A 15717-nucleotide genomic window follows, 5' to 3' on the forward strand; every position below is an offset into this window, starting at 1 on the left:
GTGTACATGCCAAATCTGGCCAATCCTTTTGCATTTAGGGGGTACCCTATTTAAAGCTATATAACTACAGATGTGAACGGCACAGAGACTTGAAAAATGGCTTATATGAAGCAAGACATTTTTACCATTTACAATACTAACTTAGATTATTTCTTTCTAAATTGATGAATATAAAGTGCTACTAATTTAATTGTTTAGGCAAAAAATCAAAAATCTATTTGCTATTTTTTCGTTTATACTGCAGGTGAAACTATACATATCCTGGATTAAAAACTCCTTGACCACAAGTGCGTCAAATCAAAGGGTAGATACGCAGAACTACTAAAGATCTATGAATCAAAAAGTAAGCAGTGTACCTAGTGTCTCCAAATCTATCCAAAATGTCTAAATTATGCATTGCTGTAAATCACAACATAATCATTTATTTCACTACAAATCAACTGTTTGACTGAAGAAACTCACTGTTGCATCATTTTCAAGTGGGAATTACAAGCTTTCCGTCAGTACAGTGGTCTAAAATAGTTAGGGGTCCAGAAACATATCCAAAATCTCTCCAAAAATGAATAAAATGCTTTTTGTCCTTTATAAAGCATATAAATTAGCCCCTTATGAAGGTTTAAAGTTACAATCTCGAAGATTTCAGTTTCGTTATCTATGGCGGTGCCCATGGCGAGAAGCGGTAATTGCAGGTGCGTTTTTGGACCTCACTTCCCATAGATTCAACCCGATCCAACCATTGTCGCCTGTGTGACGTCAGTCAGTTGGCACCTGGGCCACGCCAACTATAAAACTTATTATTTACTGAATAAAAAATGGTTGTTATAAAAGTAATGTTATGTACATACTCATTCATTGTCTATCATTAGGCTAACTTAAACTGTCTTTACACTGCTGAGCCGGGTTAAAATGCTGTAGCAGATCTGGGGTAGAATTAGTGATGATCAATTTCCACACAAGTTCTTTATCCACCTTTTGCCCGGTATGAACATCTTCACACTGCAGAGAAGAATTCGTGGGATTCGCTGTGGCTCGTGAATTATGTATTTCGTGCACAATAAACAGTCTTTTTCGTGAATGACTGTTGTGTAATATTTTTGAAACAACTGCCTTACAAAATGTTACCCCTGGTGTTTCTGGTTTTGCTAGCTAAACTGTTCGAGAATAAAGCTGAGCTGGGTGTTAAATTAGCAATCAGAACAAGAAGAATAAAACAAAAACAAAGGAGATTTCATCAAAAGGGCATCAAGGCTGAAGGAACATATGAGGAAGCATAATAAAATAATAACAATGCTAATCCATACTGCCGTATTCTTTTATTTAGTTTTCTCTGGCTTGACATCTTTACAGAGAAATCAGACCCGGCTCTGATCCACGTATACCCCAGCTTTATTCCTATCATTATGATTACTGATGAACTTGATGTCAATGTAAATAACAGTAACGTTAAGGCCAGTTCAGATCAATGATTCGCAACGAGACAAAACGGTTTTAGAATGTTGCAGAGAAAACTGCAGCGGTGTGAACAGGTTAGTAGCAGAGCCATTGCCTGCCCCTTTAGTTAGCTACATTGCAACGTTGGAACAAGGTAGCATTGCATCCGAGAGACGGTTTGCGAGGTCGGTACCGGTCAGTAGCGTTAGCTAGCGTTTTTTCTAATTGTTAGCTGACATTAGATTGTGTTAATTACATTAGCTATCTAGCTAACGCAATGTTACCTTATATGAGAGATGGATACTGTTCGCAACCTTGTCTAAACTAATGTTGCCTTTCTTGACATCGTCCGGTAGCTAGCGTTAGCTGTGCAAATAGCTATGTAATTTAGTAACGTTACATTGTCATCAAATGTAATACGAAATCTACATCAACAAATAATATGACCTCTCATGTTACACAAGAACCTTTTAGGGTTCCATAACTTTCTCTTATTGTAGCAGACACCGGAAAAAACAGTACGCCGCTCACACACAAGTGAGTTGAAGAGCAAGCCTGTTGCGTTAGCTCCGCCTACCCTCTCTGGCGGACCAACCACTGAAGGGTGATGGAAAACGCGTCACTAACTATGCGCCGTTTGTGATTTTTTCCCGGGAATGTCGCCACAGACACCCAGTTCTTTAATCATAAATTATTATAATAATAATAATATAAATTAATATAATAATAGGCTCAATCACCATTGTGTTACCTAATTTGGCGATAGATAGTGATTTAACAGACATTTATTTTAATGAAAATCTTCGAGATTATTACTTTAAGATGAAACATTGATATCAGATTAAAAAATAATACAAAAATATTGTCACACAATGTAGTACAATACCTAAATGTGTAATAATTAACTCTTGTTCTATACTCTGTACTCTCATATGTTTTCTTGTATGGGGATGGGAGGACATGAAAACAATTTTCAACCATCCACCACGTTTTGGCAATGTTCCAAACGTCATCGTCATCACTGTTGCATGCATCACAAAAACTACTAAACTACCAACGAACGCTTACATTACAGTGTGAAATATCCTCATTATAGAATACCACTAACCTATTTAAAGACACTCAGTTTAAAAAATAACATATATAAAGGAAATATTTTGAGCAGTAGTACATAGCAATGAATGAAATATTACCTGTGTTCAGTAGATAGAGACAGAGACAGTAAATCAATGATACAGTTCTATTCACTTCTTTCTTACTCCAGCAAACAATGTCAGCTTTGTCTATCAGCAAACATATGGCTTAGCTATGTCCAGAAGTCCACAATAATAATAGTATTTTCCTAGAAATTACGAAAAATTGTTGACAATGTTTCGTCAGTTGCAGCGTCTTTTACTGCTACCACAGAGTGAATACGTAAGTGAATGCGATGATGAGAAAACATTCACTTATGCTGACCTATAAAACGCTATTTCAAAAACAAAATTAGACATGTTATACATCGTTAGAAAGCTTATACTCACACCTACTGAATACATTATTGTCAATCAAGCCAGACTGTACTAAAAATGGCGTGGTATTACGCATAGCTATTTTGGAAGGTCCCAGGCGTCACAAATGCGCGTATATTTCACAAACGGATTGTCCAAGACAATATATGACCACTCAGTCTCAAAATAGACATCTCTACCCGTAAAACCAATGGTAAGGTTGTATATTTATTCAATATTTAGTCCCAGATATTGATTGTATAATGACATGGTATCATTTTTTAAAACTTTGTCTCATTTATTTCGTTATTCAGTTAGCAGCGTTTTCACTGCTGTATTGACATATCTTAGGGCTATTGTCGGTTTTATCTTTTTGCTATGATGGAATACGATTTTTGAGTGGTAGGCTAAAAGAATATTTTTATGAATGCCCAGATAGACAATATTGTCCATTATGTCATGGGTGGGGGGTGTATTTGCAAATGAGACTTCAGGGAGGGGGTGCTTGTTAAATGAACGACCAGAGCGACAATGGCGGTGCTGCGAAACTCCGTATTCGGCATTGTTGTCGTGTATCGTCTACTAATGAAACTAAAACAAAGCGTTTCTGTTTTTAAAATAATACTTTGGTTGCAGTAGCACTGAATGTCTGAGTTCAGCAATCTTGGGATGCCGGTGTGCCAACCACTAGGGGCTTTGCACTAAGAGGTTAAACTAGCAGGCTATAGTACTATATCCCAGAAGTCCACACCATTAACCCCTCCAATGTACACCATACTGGGCCAGCATCATTAACCAGAAGTCACCAGTCTATACTAGTCTATGCCATAGGTTACAGGACAATGCTTCTCCACATTTCATTTCTCAGACTTCAGATTTCACCTAAGCACAAATTTGAATTATTTCAATAACACCTTCCTATTCCTCCTGAGGTGTTGTTTTCTTCTGCAAGTGCCCCAGTCAGAGTATGGAGTCCCAGTGGGCCACCCCCTCTTCATCATACTGTATAGGCAGAGGCAGAGTGCAGGTTTATCTCTGATGCGTCTTTTTGTTCCAACCTCGATTTACAATTTCTCAATCACTATTTCTTTAACTTGCATCTCCTTGGCAAATTCCCAGCAGATATTTAAATGCCTTGATCACTAGTCGCAGAATTTATGTGCAAGAATAAAAGACAAGATAATATGTGATTGCAAATACCCCACACAGTTTGAGAAGTAAACCGCAATTTTGCTGAATGTATTTGCTACCAGCTTTAGTCACTTTTTTGTAAAGCCCGACCGATGCCAGATTTTTGGGTCCGATGCCGATCCCGATTTTGGAGAGTCCTAGCCTACCGATTACCAATGTTTAGACCGATATTTTGTCAAAAAGTGCAACATTTTCAAATCAATTTTAAAAACTTATATTTTATTAAAGTTTCTATATTTAAGAACATTTAACTTATAAGCAAACAAATAAAAATAAAAATTTACACACACAGAACTTTTTAGATGAAAAAATGCAAAAGATGATATTAAATTAAATATATATATTAACACCATCTTTAAGTGTGTGAAATCAAAATAACTCCACACCTTGCTTTTACTCCTTTCTTTTCCAGCCATCTATAAAAGAATTAATTTAAAAAAATCAGTTTTCCAGTTTCAAACATGTATTTTTATGAATATTATTATTATTATTGTTGTTGTTGTTATTAATTTGTTATTATTATTTCTTAGTATCTATTCTCAGTAAATTAATTATATTTTCTTATTTTAGTCCTACTACATGATCTCAAAGAGTCTAAAAAAGACTTTGTCTAGCGAGCTTCCCTGTCCATAAGAATTCGCTGGTGAAAATAACTACAATGCGATCTGACGCGTGACTAGATGACATACTCGCTCGCAATAATGCATTAGCTATTGACACAGCCTCATTATTTCTTATTATATATTTTCAGTAAGTTACATGAATTATTTTCTTATTTTATTTCTACTACATGATCTCAAAGAGTAAGACATTATCTAGCGGAGCTAATGAGTGAATCAAGTGTAACGTTAGATGAAATTAAATTGACTGGATGAAATACGTGAAAAAAACTACAATGCGCTTTCGTGCAGGTTACCCGCGCTAACTGTTGGTTGATTCACTTCTCCAACAGCGATCCTTCTCTCATGTTATTACGACAAAGCTAGATAACATGGCTTAAAATGATCCACGTTAGAAGTGTTTTATCGGCGTTTTTACTGTCTGGTTAGCTCACTACGATGACGCGTGACTAGATGACACACTCGCTTGCAATAGCGCGTTGGCTATTCACACAGCATCATATAGTAGCTAATATCATTATCTCAGATTAAAAAAACAAATATGTGATGCATTCAATCACCATTTTATTTTGGCTGGTTATTTATTTGAGAATACAGCGATGTCCTCTGGAAATGTAGATCCTACGCTGCTTATGTGCTCACTGCCACTTCAGAAAGGCTTGCTAGCCAGCTAGCTTGCTAAAGTAAACCAAATATGTTAGCTAGCTCGCTCGCTTGATAATGAGGATTGATAAACATAGTGGTCGTATAAAAGCATTTAATTAAAAACTTTCACTAAATATACATACCTTTATTGCGGCAATCGAATCTGTGCAGACAGGTCTTGCAGTGGAGAATATTGGATGAGGCACGAGTGACAAACGTCTTATTACAGAAGTAGCGCGTCAGCTGTATTAGAGCTCCCTCTATTGGATAATTATAGTAAATAGCAATTACAACGTTCAAACAGACAAGTACAGATAAATAATCAATGTTTTTTTTGTTTATTATACTTATTTAAAAATCGGGACACATCGGCTGCATAACTGCCGATCCCAATGTCGTCAAAAAAGTCAAATAATGGCCAATATATCGGCCAAACCGATACATCGGTCAGGCTGTACTTTTTTGTTTACCTAAACTTCATTTCTGACAGGGAATTGTTTCCATTATCTGTGTTTTTATCTAGTTGTTCAGAATCAGACTGAGCCAAATAGGATAACAGTGGTCAAAAAAGTGGGTGCAGTGATGGTAATACCAGTAGTAGTGTAATAGTTCCAGTTTTTCCCAGTGGTGCACAAAATCAGGCAGCACAGCCAGCACTCCCCATGTCTGTTGTGTTTTTCCCTTGCTTCCACAGGTGTTGCTGACCAACTGCAGACCAACTATGCCAGTGACCTCCGCAGCATCCTGAAGACACTGTTTGAAGTCATGGCAACCAAGCCTGAGATGGAGGACCAGCAGAAACAGAAGAAAGGTACCCACTGGGGAAAGCACCAGATGCAAATTTTACTGTCAACAATAATAATATTAACTGTCATTAAAACATTTTTATACATTGAAATCATACATTACCATTGTATGATTTACATGTATATACACTCTTGGGGAAAAAAATGGGCCAAGCCCAAAACAGCAAAAAATTAAGCTTTTAATGGTCTTAACAACAAATCATTAGTCAGACAATTATCAAGAATTAAACAAATGCACTCCTGAGACCTCCTGTGCCACCATTTGCTTGTTTGCACCATGCTGCTGCCAGATATACTGTAGATACTACAAGCATTGTTATTCCTGATTAATTTTCCTGTTGAACTCAATGGAAAAAAATATTCAGGATAAATAATGCTTGTAGTATCTACTGCATATCTGGCAGCAGCACGGTGGTTTGAGGCTCATTTTATACCTTGGTCTCTTGATGACTTAAAGCCATTTAGCCAACAAATGTGTTCCATACTGTATCAGCATAGTTTACAGCTGAATCTAGTCCCACCCCCCAATTTCCATAGAGATCCATTCAAATGCGGAGAGTTTTTGTATCGCTTGTAGGACAACCTGAAAATAAGATATCCAGACTCTGATGATGTTGATAGGTCACAGACATCAGGAAGTCATGGCATGCAAGTGATATGCAACCAAATACAAAACATGACTCTTTTATTTGACATTATGTTAATTTGTCTACTGTATAACTGAATTTCCCGGTTTCTAGCTTTTCCCTGAACAGCAAATAGTGGCACAGGAGGTCTCAGGAGTGCATTTGTTTAATTCTTGCTCATTTTCAAACGTATCATTTGTTGTTAAGACCATTAAAAGCTTAATATTTTGCCATTTTGTGCTTGGCCCATTTTTTTGCCCAGGAGTATACATACACTCTCGTGCACAGAAAAATTCCACAGAAAAAACTGTGTTTGTATTACATTGTAACATTTTAATATAGGCTTGTAATGGCTAAAATTGTACTTGAAATTCAAATTGAAACAGACTTTGATTATATGTTTAAAGGGAGGACATATTCCTTTTTATTTTTTTGATAGAAGCCTTCTTGGGGATTAAGGCCTATTCTTTGAAAAAAAGTTTGAATGAAATATAAGGAATTTTTTTATTGTTCCCTCATTTCTTTCTTGCCAGTTTGAAGTATCTGTGGCAGTGAAGTTAGTGCCATGCCACTTCCATTCTATCAAAGGAGAGAGCAATGTAGTTGAAGTTGATGTTTCTGGTCCATCCCTCTTGTTATCTGAAATACGCGCAGTAGTATTGTGCTTTACTCAAATTTTCCCAATTTGTATTTTGCGAAGACAAGCTCCTGCACATGAGCTGGGAGCAGCTTAGAGCGATAGGGAGACACAACATCCCTTGTTATATTGAAAAGTTGCTTGAAACACTCATTGGGGGTCAGATCAGGTATTTTAGAGCCACATGAGCCAGTGCTGGGTTTGTCATTAGCCAATTAGCTTTAACTCTAGGAAGGCTGCATTTTTTTAACCACATTCTACCGCTATGCTGATGGCCAGTGGCATCAGACTTATCCAGTATTACAGCATCGATTTATGCACCAGCAGCAACCTAATTTCATCAGGATTACAAACCATATATAGAAAAACTTGAAATAAAGGACACAAATGAATCAATTTTAGTGTTTGCATTCTAAATTATAGTGGTTTTGTTATATAGACAAAGGGAAAATGTAGCAATGCGTATTGCAGGAACACTGAGAAATGTGCATCATGCACATTTTAGCACTTTTTTCAGTGTTCCTGTAATATGTAAATATTGAGCAAAATATTGTACAAAGCACAAAATGTAAAATTAAACAAATACAAAGTTCAATATTTTTTTAAAGTAATTTCTTAGTTCATTCAGCACATTTCTCCCTCCCTTCTCTTGAAAATGCGCTTCTACATAGCCTATGCACCATCAGTCTCCTCTTATCAATTCCACAGAGAACGCACAGCTTTAGTGGTTTGCTGGGACCACACGCACATAAATTGGTTATTTTCCACGCAGTTATTGTGTAGCTATTCTGTTCGGTTTGTGCAAACTCAGTTTCAGTGAAAACCCCAAAATATGTTGGTGGCATGATCTCTGCAGAGTTATTTCTATTTCTATACTTCTATAACTACAGCATCCACAATTACTCATCCCCACCCTAAAGACTTCATCAACTTCACCACAATTGCAGTGAATGAATTTCGTGTGATTATATGTCCAAAATTAGGTTTGATTGTGCTTTATTGGGAAATTCCTGTCAAAGAACCAGTCCTTTAATTGTTGAATATAAAACACATTTGCACCTGTTATTGTCTATTCTCTTGCTTGGGGTTATATGAAAAAAGAGCACAGACTGACTGTATTTCTTCAGTGAGTTGATTTTATTTTATTTTTTTTATTTTAAAAATGCAGTTATTTTAAGCCCACATATTTAGGCAAATCGTGGAAGGAGATGATATAGTATTTATACCGTTGCAGTCATTTTAATTTTATAGTCCCCAAAGCTCCATGGCGTCGCTCTGCTCTATCCAGTGTTAAGGGAAACCGTCACTCGATGTCTCTCTATAGGTGTGTGTGTGTGCGTGTGTGTCTAATTAAGAAACTTGCGCTGGCTTCTGAGCGAATGGTATCAAAGAGGTGGGAAGAAAAGATCTGAATCCAAATAATACTGGCCAAATTCAGGAATAGAACACATTTGGAGAGAACATATTATTTGAGTGTTGCTGAATGTGGTATTTGTATTGGGAACCATCCCTAATATGGACAGTTTTGTGAAGGCTTTTTATTATTTAATGTTTATCTATATAATTAACAATTTCCATTGTTATATTATGTCAGCTGAAATTGGATGACTACCTTTAACTAACTAGCACAATGGATAGCAAAAGAGAACACTTTTCAGCTGTTCAAATAATAAAAGTTTTTTTTAAATTTCAAGCCTGTCTTTGTTATTTTTTTGAAAATGGTATTAGTGTGCAGGTCTTCAAGTCACTTGCACATTTTATTTTAAGTCTGCCAAGATGCATCCATCCTTGATTTTGGAATAGTTGAATTAAAGTACTTTTCTACTCACAGAAGTTATCAGAATTGTCCCCAATAGACTGAGGAGGAAGCTGTGATTCATGCAGAATCTTGTGAACTTGTCTAGAACTCCTGATACCTGTGCATTTGCTATGCAGCTCATCTCAAGAGTCTATTAACATCGCGGGGAAGACATTTTCACTCAAGATTATCTGCATTTGTTTTTTCCCAGTGTGGACTTTGAAAGGTACTTTCTGTACTGACCATGAGCTTCACAGATGTACAAAGGCTTCATTTTTTTCCTATCTGTAAATTTGACTTCTGGTAGTACATCCATTGGCATGTAAAAGGTTTCAGACAGTCTGTGTTTTTACTAGTCAACAGAAATGTTGTAATTCTGAGAACACTGGCAGTAGACTCAAATGTGGTTACCACAAATTCTTCATTGTTACTCAAGGTGTGTGCTTGTAGTTCTTGAGGAACCTGACCATTGTGGTAAATATTAGATTGTCCACTGTAATGAACAGCAAAGTAACTGTTGAAATTACTACTGGTATATCACTCAGGTCCAGGCCTGTGTTGTGTGGTTCTGGAGGACTGTGCCTTGTGCCAAGAGACTGTCACCTCCTCAGAACTGGCAGCCAAAGCCCGGGAGGGTCAATTTGAAGGTAGCTTTCCTATTCATTCCTCTTCTTTTCTTCCTCATCGTTCACATCTTCTTTTCCTAACTGCTCTTCCTCCTCTTTCTCTGTATGCCCATGAAGGTTTCCATTTGTTTACCCTCTAGAAACAGTCTTACACCTCAGTGGACCTGTAAGATATATGCTTGGCAGAAAATGATACATTTAGCATTTTAGAAGGTCTAACAGAAATAATAATTTGATATCTGTGCTTACTACTGAAACACTCGGTTTCTGCCTTTCTATGTCTGAAATTGAATCCAAACTCAGTAAGTGCTTTTGTAAACTGGGTAGCAGACAGGAAGTGTCCTCTTGTGTTATCTCTTCCAAAATCTGGAAAATGTTTATGCAATTATTTTTTCTTTATTTAATATCTTTCCATTCAAAATACTGTGGATCAGAAAATTAATTCAATGTAAACTATATTCTTCTCAAACTGTTCATGACAGAAGTGATGGAAGAGACTAGTCCAAGAATTCTAACACTATTCATTAGTCAAAACCGGTTTAATTGCAGAATGTATACTTTGTGTGAACGTGTACAGATACATTACAGAATATATACTTTTTGTGAAAGGCTATTGGTGTAGTTTACATTTATATGTTGGCCACCTCCAAAAGTCTAATAAAACTTTATTTCCACTTTGACAGTGACCATATTGGTGAATTATGTCAAATGTTTCTGTTTGTTAGCTTTCATTAACGTTACCTAGCTAATGTCAGCTGTTCAGAAGTTTCTGGATACTTAGATGTGTACAAAAATGGCGTGGGTAGTCATTGAGACAAAACATAATTATTAAACATAAAAGGCAAGTTAAGGCTGCTGGATAGCTCATTTGGTAAAAGTGCCACAAGCCGTGCATGAGCAAGCTTATCAAATTCAGCCCATGCCAGTGACAACTGTAGCCAGCATCCCTGCCCCGGCAGCACACAATTGGCTTCATGTCACTCAAGGAAAATGTAGCAGGGATTTAATCGACGGTGATAGCAGTGTTCATTGCTTGAGTGACCCCTGTTGACTGTCCAGGTCTCTGTGGCTTGTGCACACGTGTGATTGGATCTCTTCCACTCCTGTGTGGCTTATAGCTATGGTGTGAAAAGGAAGCAGATGGTGGCACCATGTGTTTCGAAGGAGAACCACAAATTGTCTTTTTACTCTCCCTAGCTGGCAGCAGGGGTGCATATGACACTTGTACATAGTTTGCAAATTGGACCTTCAAAATTCAGGTGGGATTAGAGATACCAAATTTTTTATATCACAATTTCTAAAACAGTCTGGGTACCAAATTAATCATAGAATGCTGCCAAGTTATGGCTAAACGTTTACAAATACGTTTTACAGAACCTAAATAAGGCTTTCCCCAAATAAATGCTTCCTATGGCTATCCCACATTTATTCAGGAAACTTGTACTTATATACAGTGAGCTCCATAAAATTTGGAACAAAGACATATTTCTTTTTTGTTTTGGCAATGCACGTCACAATCTTTGATTTTGTGATAATACAATTTGCATGTGGTTAAAGTGCAGATTCTCAGCTTTTACAAAAGGGTATTTTTAAAAATGTTGGTTTCACCATTAGAAATTACAGCACTTTTTTAATAAATAGTCTGCCCTCTCCTGGGAAGGAAACATTGAAATACGTTTACATATATATTGTACATATGTGTTTATGCATTTTGAATAAGGTTTGGGTATTCTTTTGAACTGTTGAGATCGTTCTTTTATATTTAATTGCTTTGTCGGTAATAGATAAGAAAGCCTTCTAAAACTAATGATGGATCGATTGCTTATGCCTACGTCCATACACTAGAGGGGGATCGCAGTCTTTTTCCTCATTCCAGATAAAGCCACTGATGAGGAAACACTGCTTAAGTTGCAATTGTGATCCTTCTCCCCCTTTTCATGTATGATATTAATTATTCACTGTTAATGGAGTGAAAACATAAACGTTAGACATTCCTTACCATGGAGAAACACTAACGGAGTTGATGTTGGTGAAGTTTTACTAGTTTTACCGAGTGTATAAACCGAGAAAATGTGCTAGCTTAATTAGCCGCTTCAGCCATTGTATGTATGATCACAGCAGACACACGTGAAATGTCCATGATGTCTCTGTAATGCAGCTCATTTCCAAACGGTATTCCCTTTTAGTTTTCGGTGTTAATGCCCATTTACTGTAATAACGTGCGGGTTACATGTTCATTTTTTTTGCCCTCGTTTGAAGTTGATTACTAAATGCCGAGTTTTACCAAGTTTATTTGTGGAGAATACATGGTAGCTATACATGCTAGCTTGCTGGGCTGCGGCAGCTATTTTAATGTCCCAATATTTAATTGGACAGTGACACCTTTTTTTATTTTGGTTCTGTACTCTAGCACTTTGAGTTTGAAAGGATACAATGACAACGAGGTTGAAGTGCAGACTGTCAGCTTTAATTTGAGGGTATTTTCATACATATCGGATGAGCCTTTTAGAAATTATAGAACCTTTTGTAGTAGTCCCCCCCATTTTCGGGCATCAAAAAATATTGGACAGTTTAACATAATGTAGAATAAAGTAATCATTTTTAATATTTGGTCGCATATCCTTTGCATGCAATGATTGCTTGAAGTCTGCGACGCATAGACATCACCAGACGCTGGGTATCTTCCCTGGTGATGCTCTGCCAGTCTGTACTGCAGCCATCTTCAGTTCCTGCTTGTTTCGGGTACTTTTTGCCTTCAGTCTCCTCTTCAGCATGTAAAATGCATGTTCAATTGGATTCAGCTCCGGTGATTGACTCGGCCAGTCAAGGATTTTCCACTTTTTGGCCATCATAAACCCCTTTGTTGCTCTAGCAGTATGTTTCGGGTCATTGTCTTGTTGCATGATGAAGTGCCGTCCAGTGAGTTTGGAGGCATTTGGTTTTGTCTGAGCAGATAAAATATTTCTGCAGACTTCAGAATTCATTGTTCTACTTCTGTCTGCAGTCACATCATCGATGAAGACAAGTGAGCCCGTTCCACTGGCAGCCATACAGGCCCAAGCCATAACACCCCCTCCACCATGTTTCACGGATAAGGTGGTATGCTTTGGATCATGGGGATTTCCTTTTTTTCTCCACACTTTCCTCTTTCCATCACACATGTTAATCTTTGTCTCATCTGTCCACAAGACTTTGTTCCAGAACTCTTGGGGCTCTTTTAGGTGCTTTTTAGCAAACTGTAATCTCGCCTTTCTGTTCTTCAGGCTTATCAGTGGTTTGCATCTTGTAGTGTACCTTCTGTAGTCCTGCCGGTGTAGTCTTCTACGTATGGTAGACTTTGACACATCTACAACTGCATCCAGGAGAGTGTTTTTGATCTGTTGGGCTGTTGTCAGGGGGGTTTTCTTCACCATAGAGAGTATTCAATCCACTACAGTGGTCTTCCTCGGTCTACCGGGTCTTTTGACATAATTGAGTTCACCAGTTGTTTTTTTATTGTTAATGATGAACCACGCTGTTGACTTGGGCATGCCCAGGGTTTTTGCAATGTTCCCGATTGATTGATTTTCATTTCTGAGCCTTATGACGGCTAGCTTAATTTGCATCGACACTGCTGTCTTCCTCATGTTGTCACACCCCAACAACAATCTCCAAAGGCAATTGCAAAGTCTAGAATCAAGACTAGACATCAACAGCTCTCTTCTGCATTCACTAACGACACATGAATACATCTGCCTAACGAAACACATCTGTGAAGCCAATTCAACAAATACTTGTAGTACCTTAAAATGGGTGAACCATGTACAAAAGGTCCTGTCATTTCTAAACGGTTCATCCGATATGGGTGAAAATACCCTCAAATTAAAGCTGACAGTCTGCACTTCAACCTCATTGTCATTGTATCCTTTCAAACTCAAAGTGCTATCATACAGAACCAAAATAACAAAAAATGTGTCACTGTCCAATGAATTATGGTGCTCACTGTAGGTGGTCCCAATAGCAAAGTTGTAGAGCACATTCAGTTGCATCGGTCTATGAAGTTTTGTGTTGATCTGACTTATGGTGTGGGAGTTATGGCCTTTTAAGCACGACCCTTTGTTATAGCGCCACCATCTGGCCGACATAGGTCATTTGTAGTGCCTGAGTAGTGGGCGGCCATAGGAACCCACCTACCAAATGTGGTTGGTCTAGGACTTATGGTTGCTGAGCCTCAGACACTTTTAGCAGAGAAAGCTTCCGCGCCACAACTAAATAGTCAAAATGGCAGGCAAACAATATGGTGGACATAGGTCAGGCATGTCCAAAGTCCGGCCCGGGGGCCAATTGCGGCCCGTGTTCAAATTTCCACCGGCCCGCAGCCTCTGTCATAAAATCAATAATATGCGGCCCGCCAGCACTGTTGACCACAGTATAAAATACACGCGTACAAAAAAGCTATTTTATATTTCACCAGAAGATGGCAGTAGACCTGTGGCCGCACTCTCGCCACGTGACCGTTGTGTGATCCTTTCCAGCCCATTTCTAAAATGGCGACTGTAACTAAAAAAAGGAAAGTTGACAGCGAGGGCCGCCGCTTCCAGGACAAGTGGAAATTGCTGTATTTTTTCACTGAAATACGAAACAACTGTGTCTGCCTAATTTGCCAAGAGACTGTGGCTGTTTTCAAGGAATTCAATATCAAGAGGCACTACCAGACGAAACATGCTAACTACGACAAGCTAACTGGGAACGAACGCGGCGAACAATTTAAGCAACTGGAAGCTGTTTTAACGGCACAGCAGCGCTTTTTCACAAGATCCCGTGAGTCAAATGAAAATGCCACAAAGGTGAGCTACGAGGTGGCAACGCTGATTGCCAAGCACTGCAAACCTTTTACTGAGGGTGAATTTATTAAAGACTGCGTGATGAAAATGGTGGAGAAAATTTGTCCTGAGAAGAAGCATGAGTTTGCCAATGTTTGCCTGGCTCGTAAAACTGTGGTACGGAGAATTGAAGATGTTTCATCTGATATTAAGAGACAGTTAGAGGCAAAAGGAGTGGAGTTTGACTTTTTTTCGTTAGCCTGCGACGAAAGCACAGATGCATCTGACACCGCTCAGTTACTGATTTTTTTGAGAGGAGTGGACAATGAAATGAACGTGAGTGAAGAGCTACTTGACCTCCAGAGCCTTAAGGACCAAACAAGAGGAACAGATTTATTTGTTTCTGTTTGTTCCGCCGTAGATGACATGAAACTACCGTGGAATAAAGTCACTGGGATTATTACGGATGGCGCACCTGCCATGGCTGGCGAGCGAAGTGGATTATCAACCCTAGTCTGTAACAAAGTCAGCGAAGAAGGAGGCAAAGCTATAAAACTCCACTGTATTATTCACCAACAAGTTCTCTGTGCCAAACATCTGAAATATGATCATGTTATGAAACCGGTGATAAAGGCTATTAATTATATTCGCTCCAAAGCCCTGTGCCACCGCCAGTTTCAACAGTTTCTACTCGACATCCAGGCTGAATACGGATATGTTGTGTATCACAACGACGTAAGATGGCTCAGTCGGGGGTCTGCACTGCAGCGCTTCTACTCTCTTAGGGAGGAAATCGGACAATTCTTGGCAAAAAAGGGACAACAGATGCCAGAACTATCTGATCCAGTTTGGCTGGCTGATTTTGGATTTTTAGTTGACATAACACGACATCTGAACGCACTGAACACGAGCCTTCAGGGGCAAAATGCAGTGGTAAGCCAACTTTATTCACACATCAAAGCCTTTGGGACCAAGCTGCTACTTTTCCAAAGGCACCTGTCACAAACGCAGCCCAATACCACACATTTCCCATCGCTGCAGGAAA

General features: G+C 38.4%; 1 protein-coding gene across 9 annotated transcripts in view; it reads left to right on the forward strand.

Moving 5' to 3' along the window:
- The window catches only part of zfyve28 (zinc finger, FYVE domain containing 28), a 226090-nt gene that overhangs the window by 179196 nt on the left and 31177 nt on the right, over positions 1–15717 (forward strand). For all 9 annotated transcript variants that reach the window (XM_035426992.1, XM_035426996.1, XM_035426990.1 and 6 more), the window contains 2 exons: positions 6072–6188; positions 9790–9891. In XM_035426992.1, the coding sequence (XP_035282883.1) occupies positions 6072–6188; positions 9790–9891 (219 nt within the window). The remainder of the gene's footprint in view (positions 1–6071; positions 6189–9789; positions 9892–15717) is intronic.

Source organism: Anguilla anguilla, chromosome 7 (assembly GCF_013347855.1).
Source record: "Anguilla anguilla isolate fAngAng1 chromosome 7, fAngAng1.pri, whole genome shotgun sequence".
Classification (NCBI taxonomy): domain Eukaryota; kingdom Metazoa; phylum Chordata; class Actinopteri; order Anguilliformes; family Anguillidae; genus Anguilla; species Anguilla anguilla.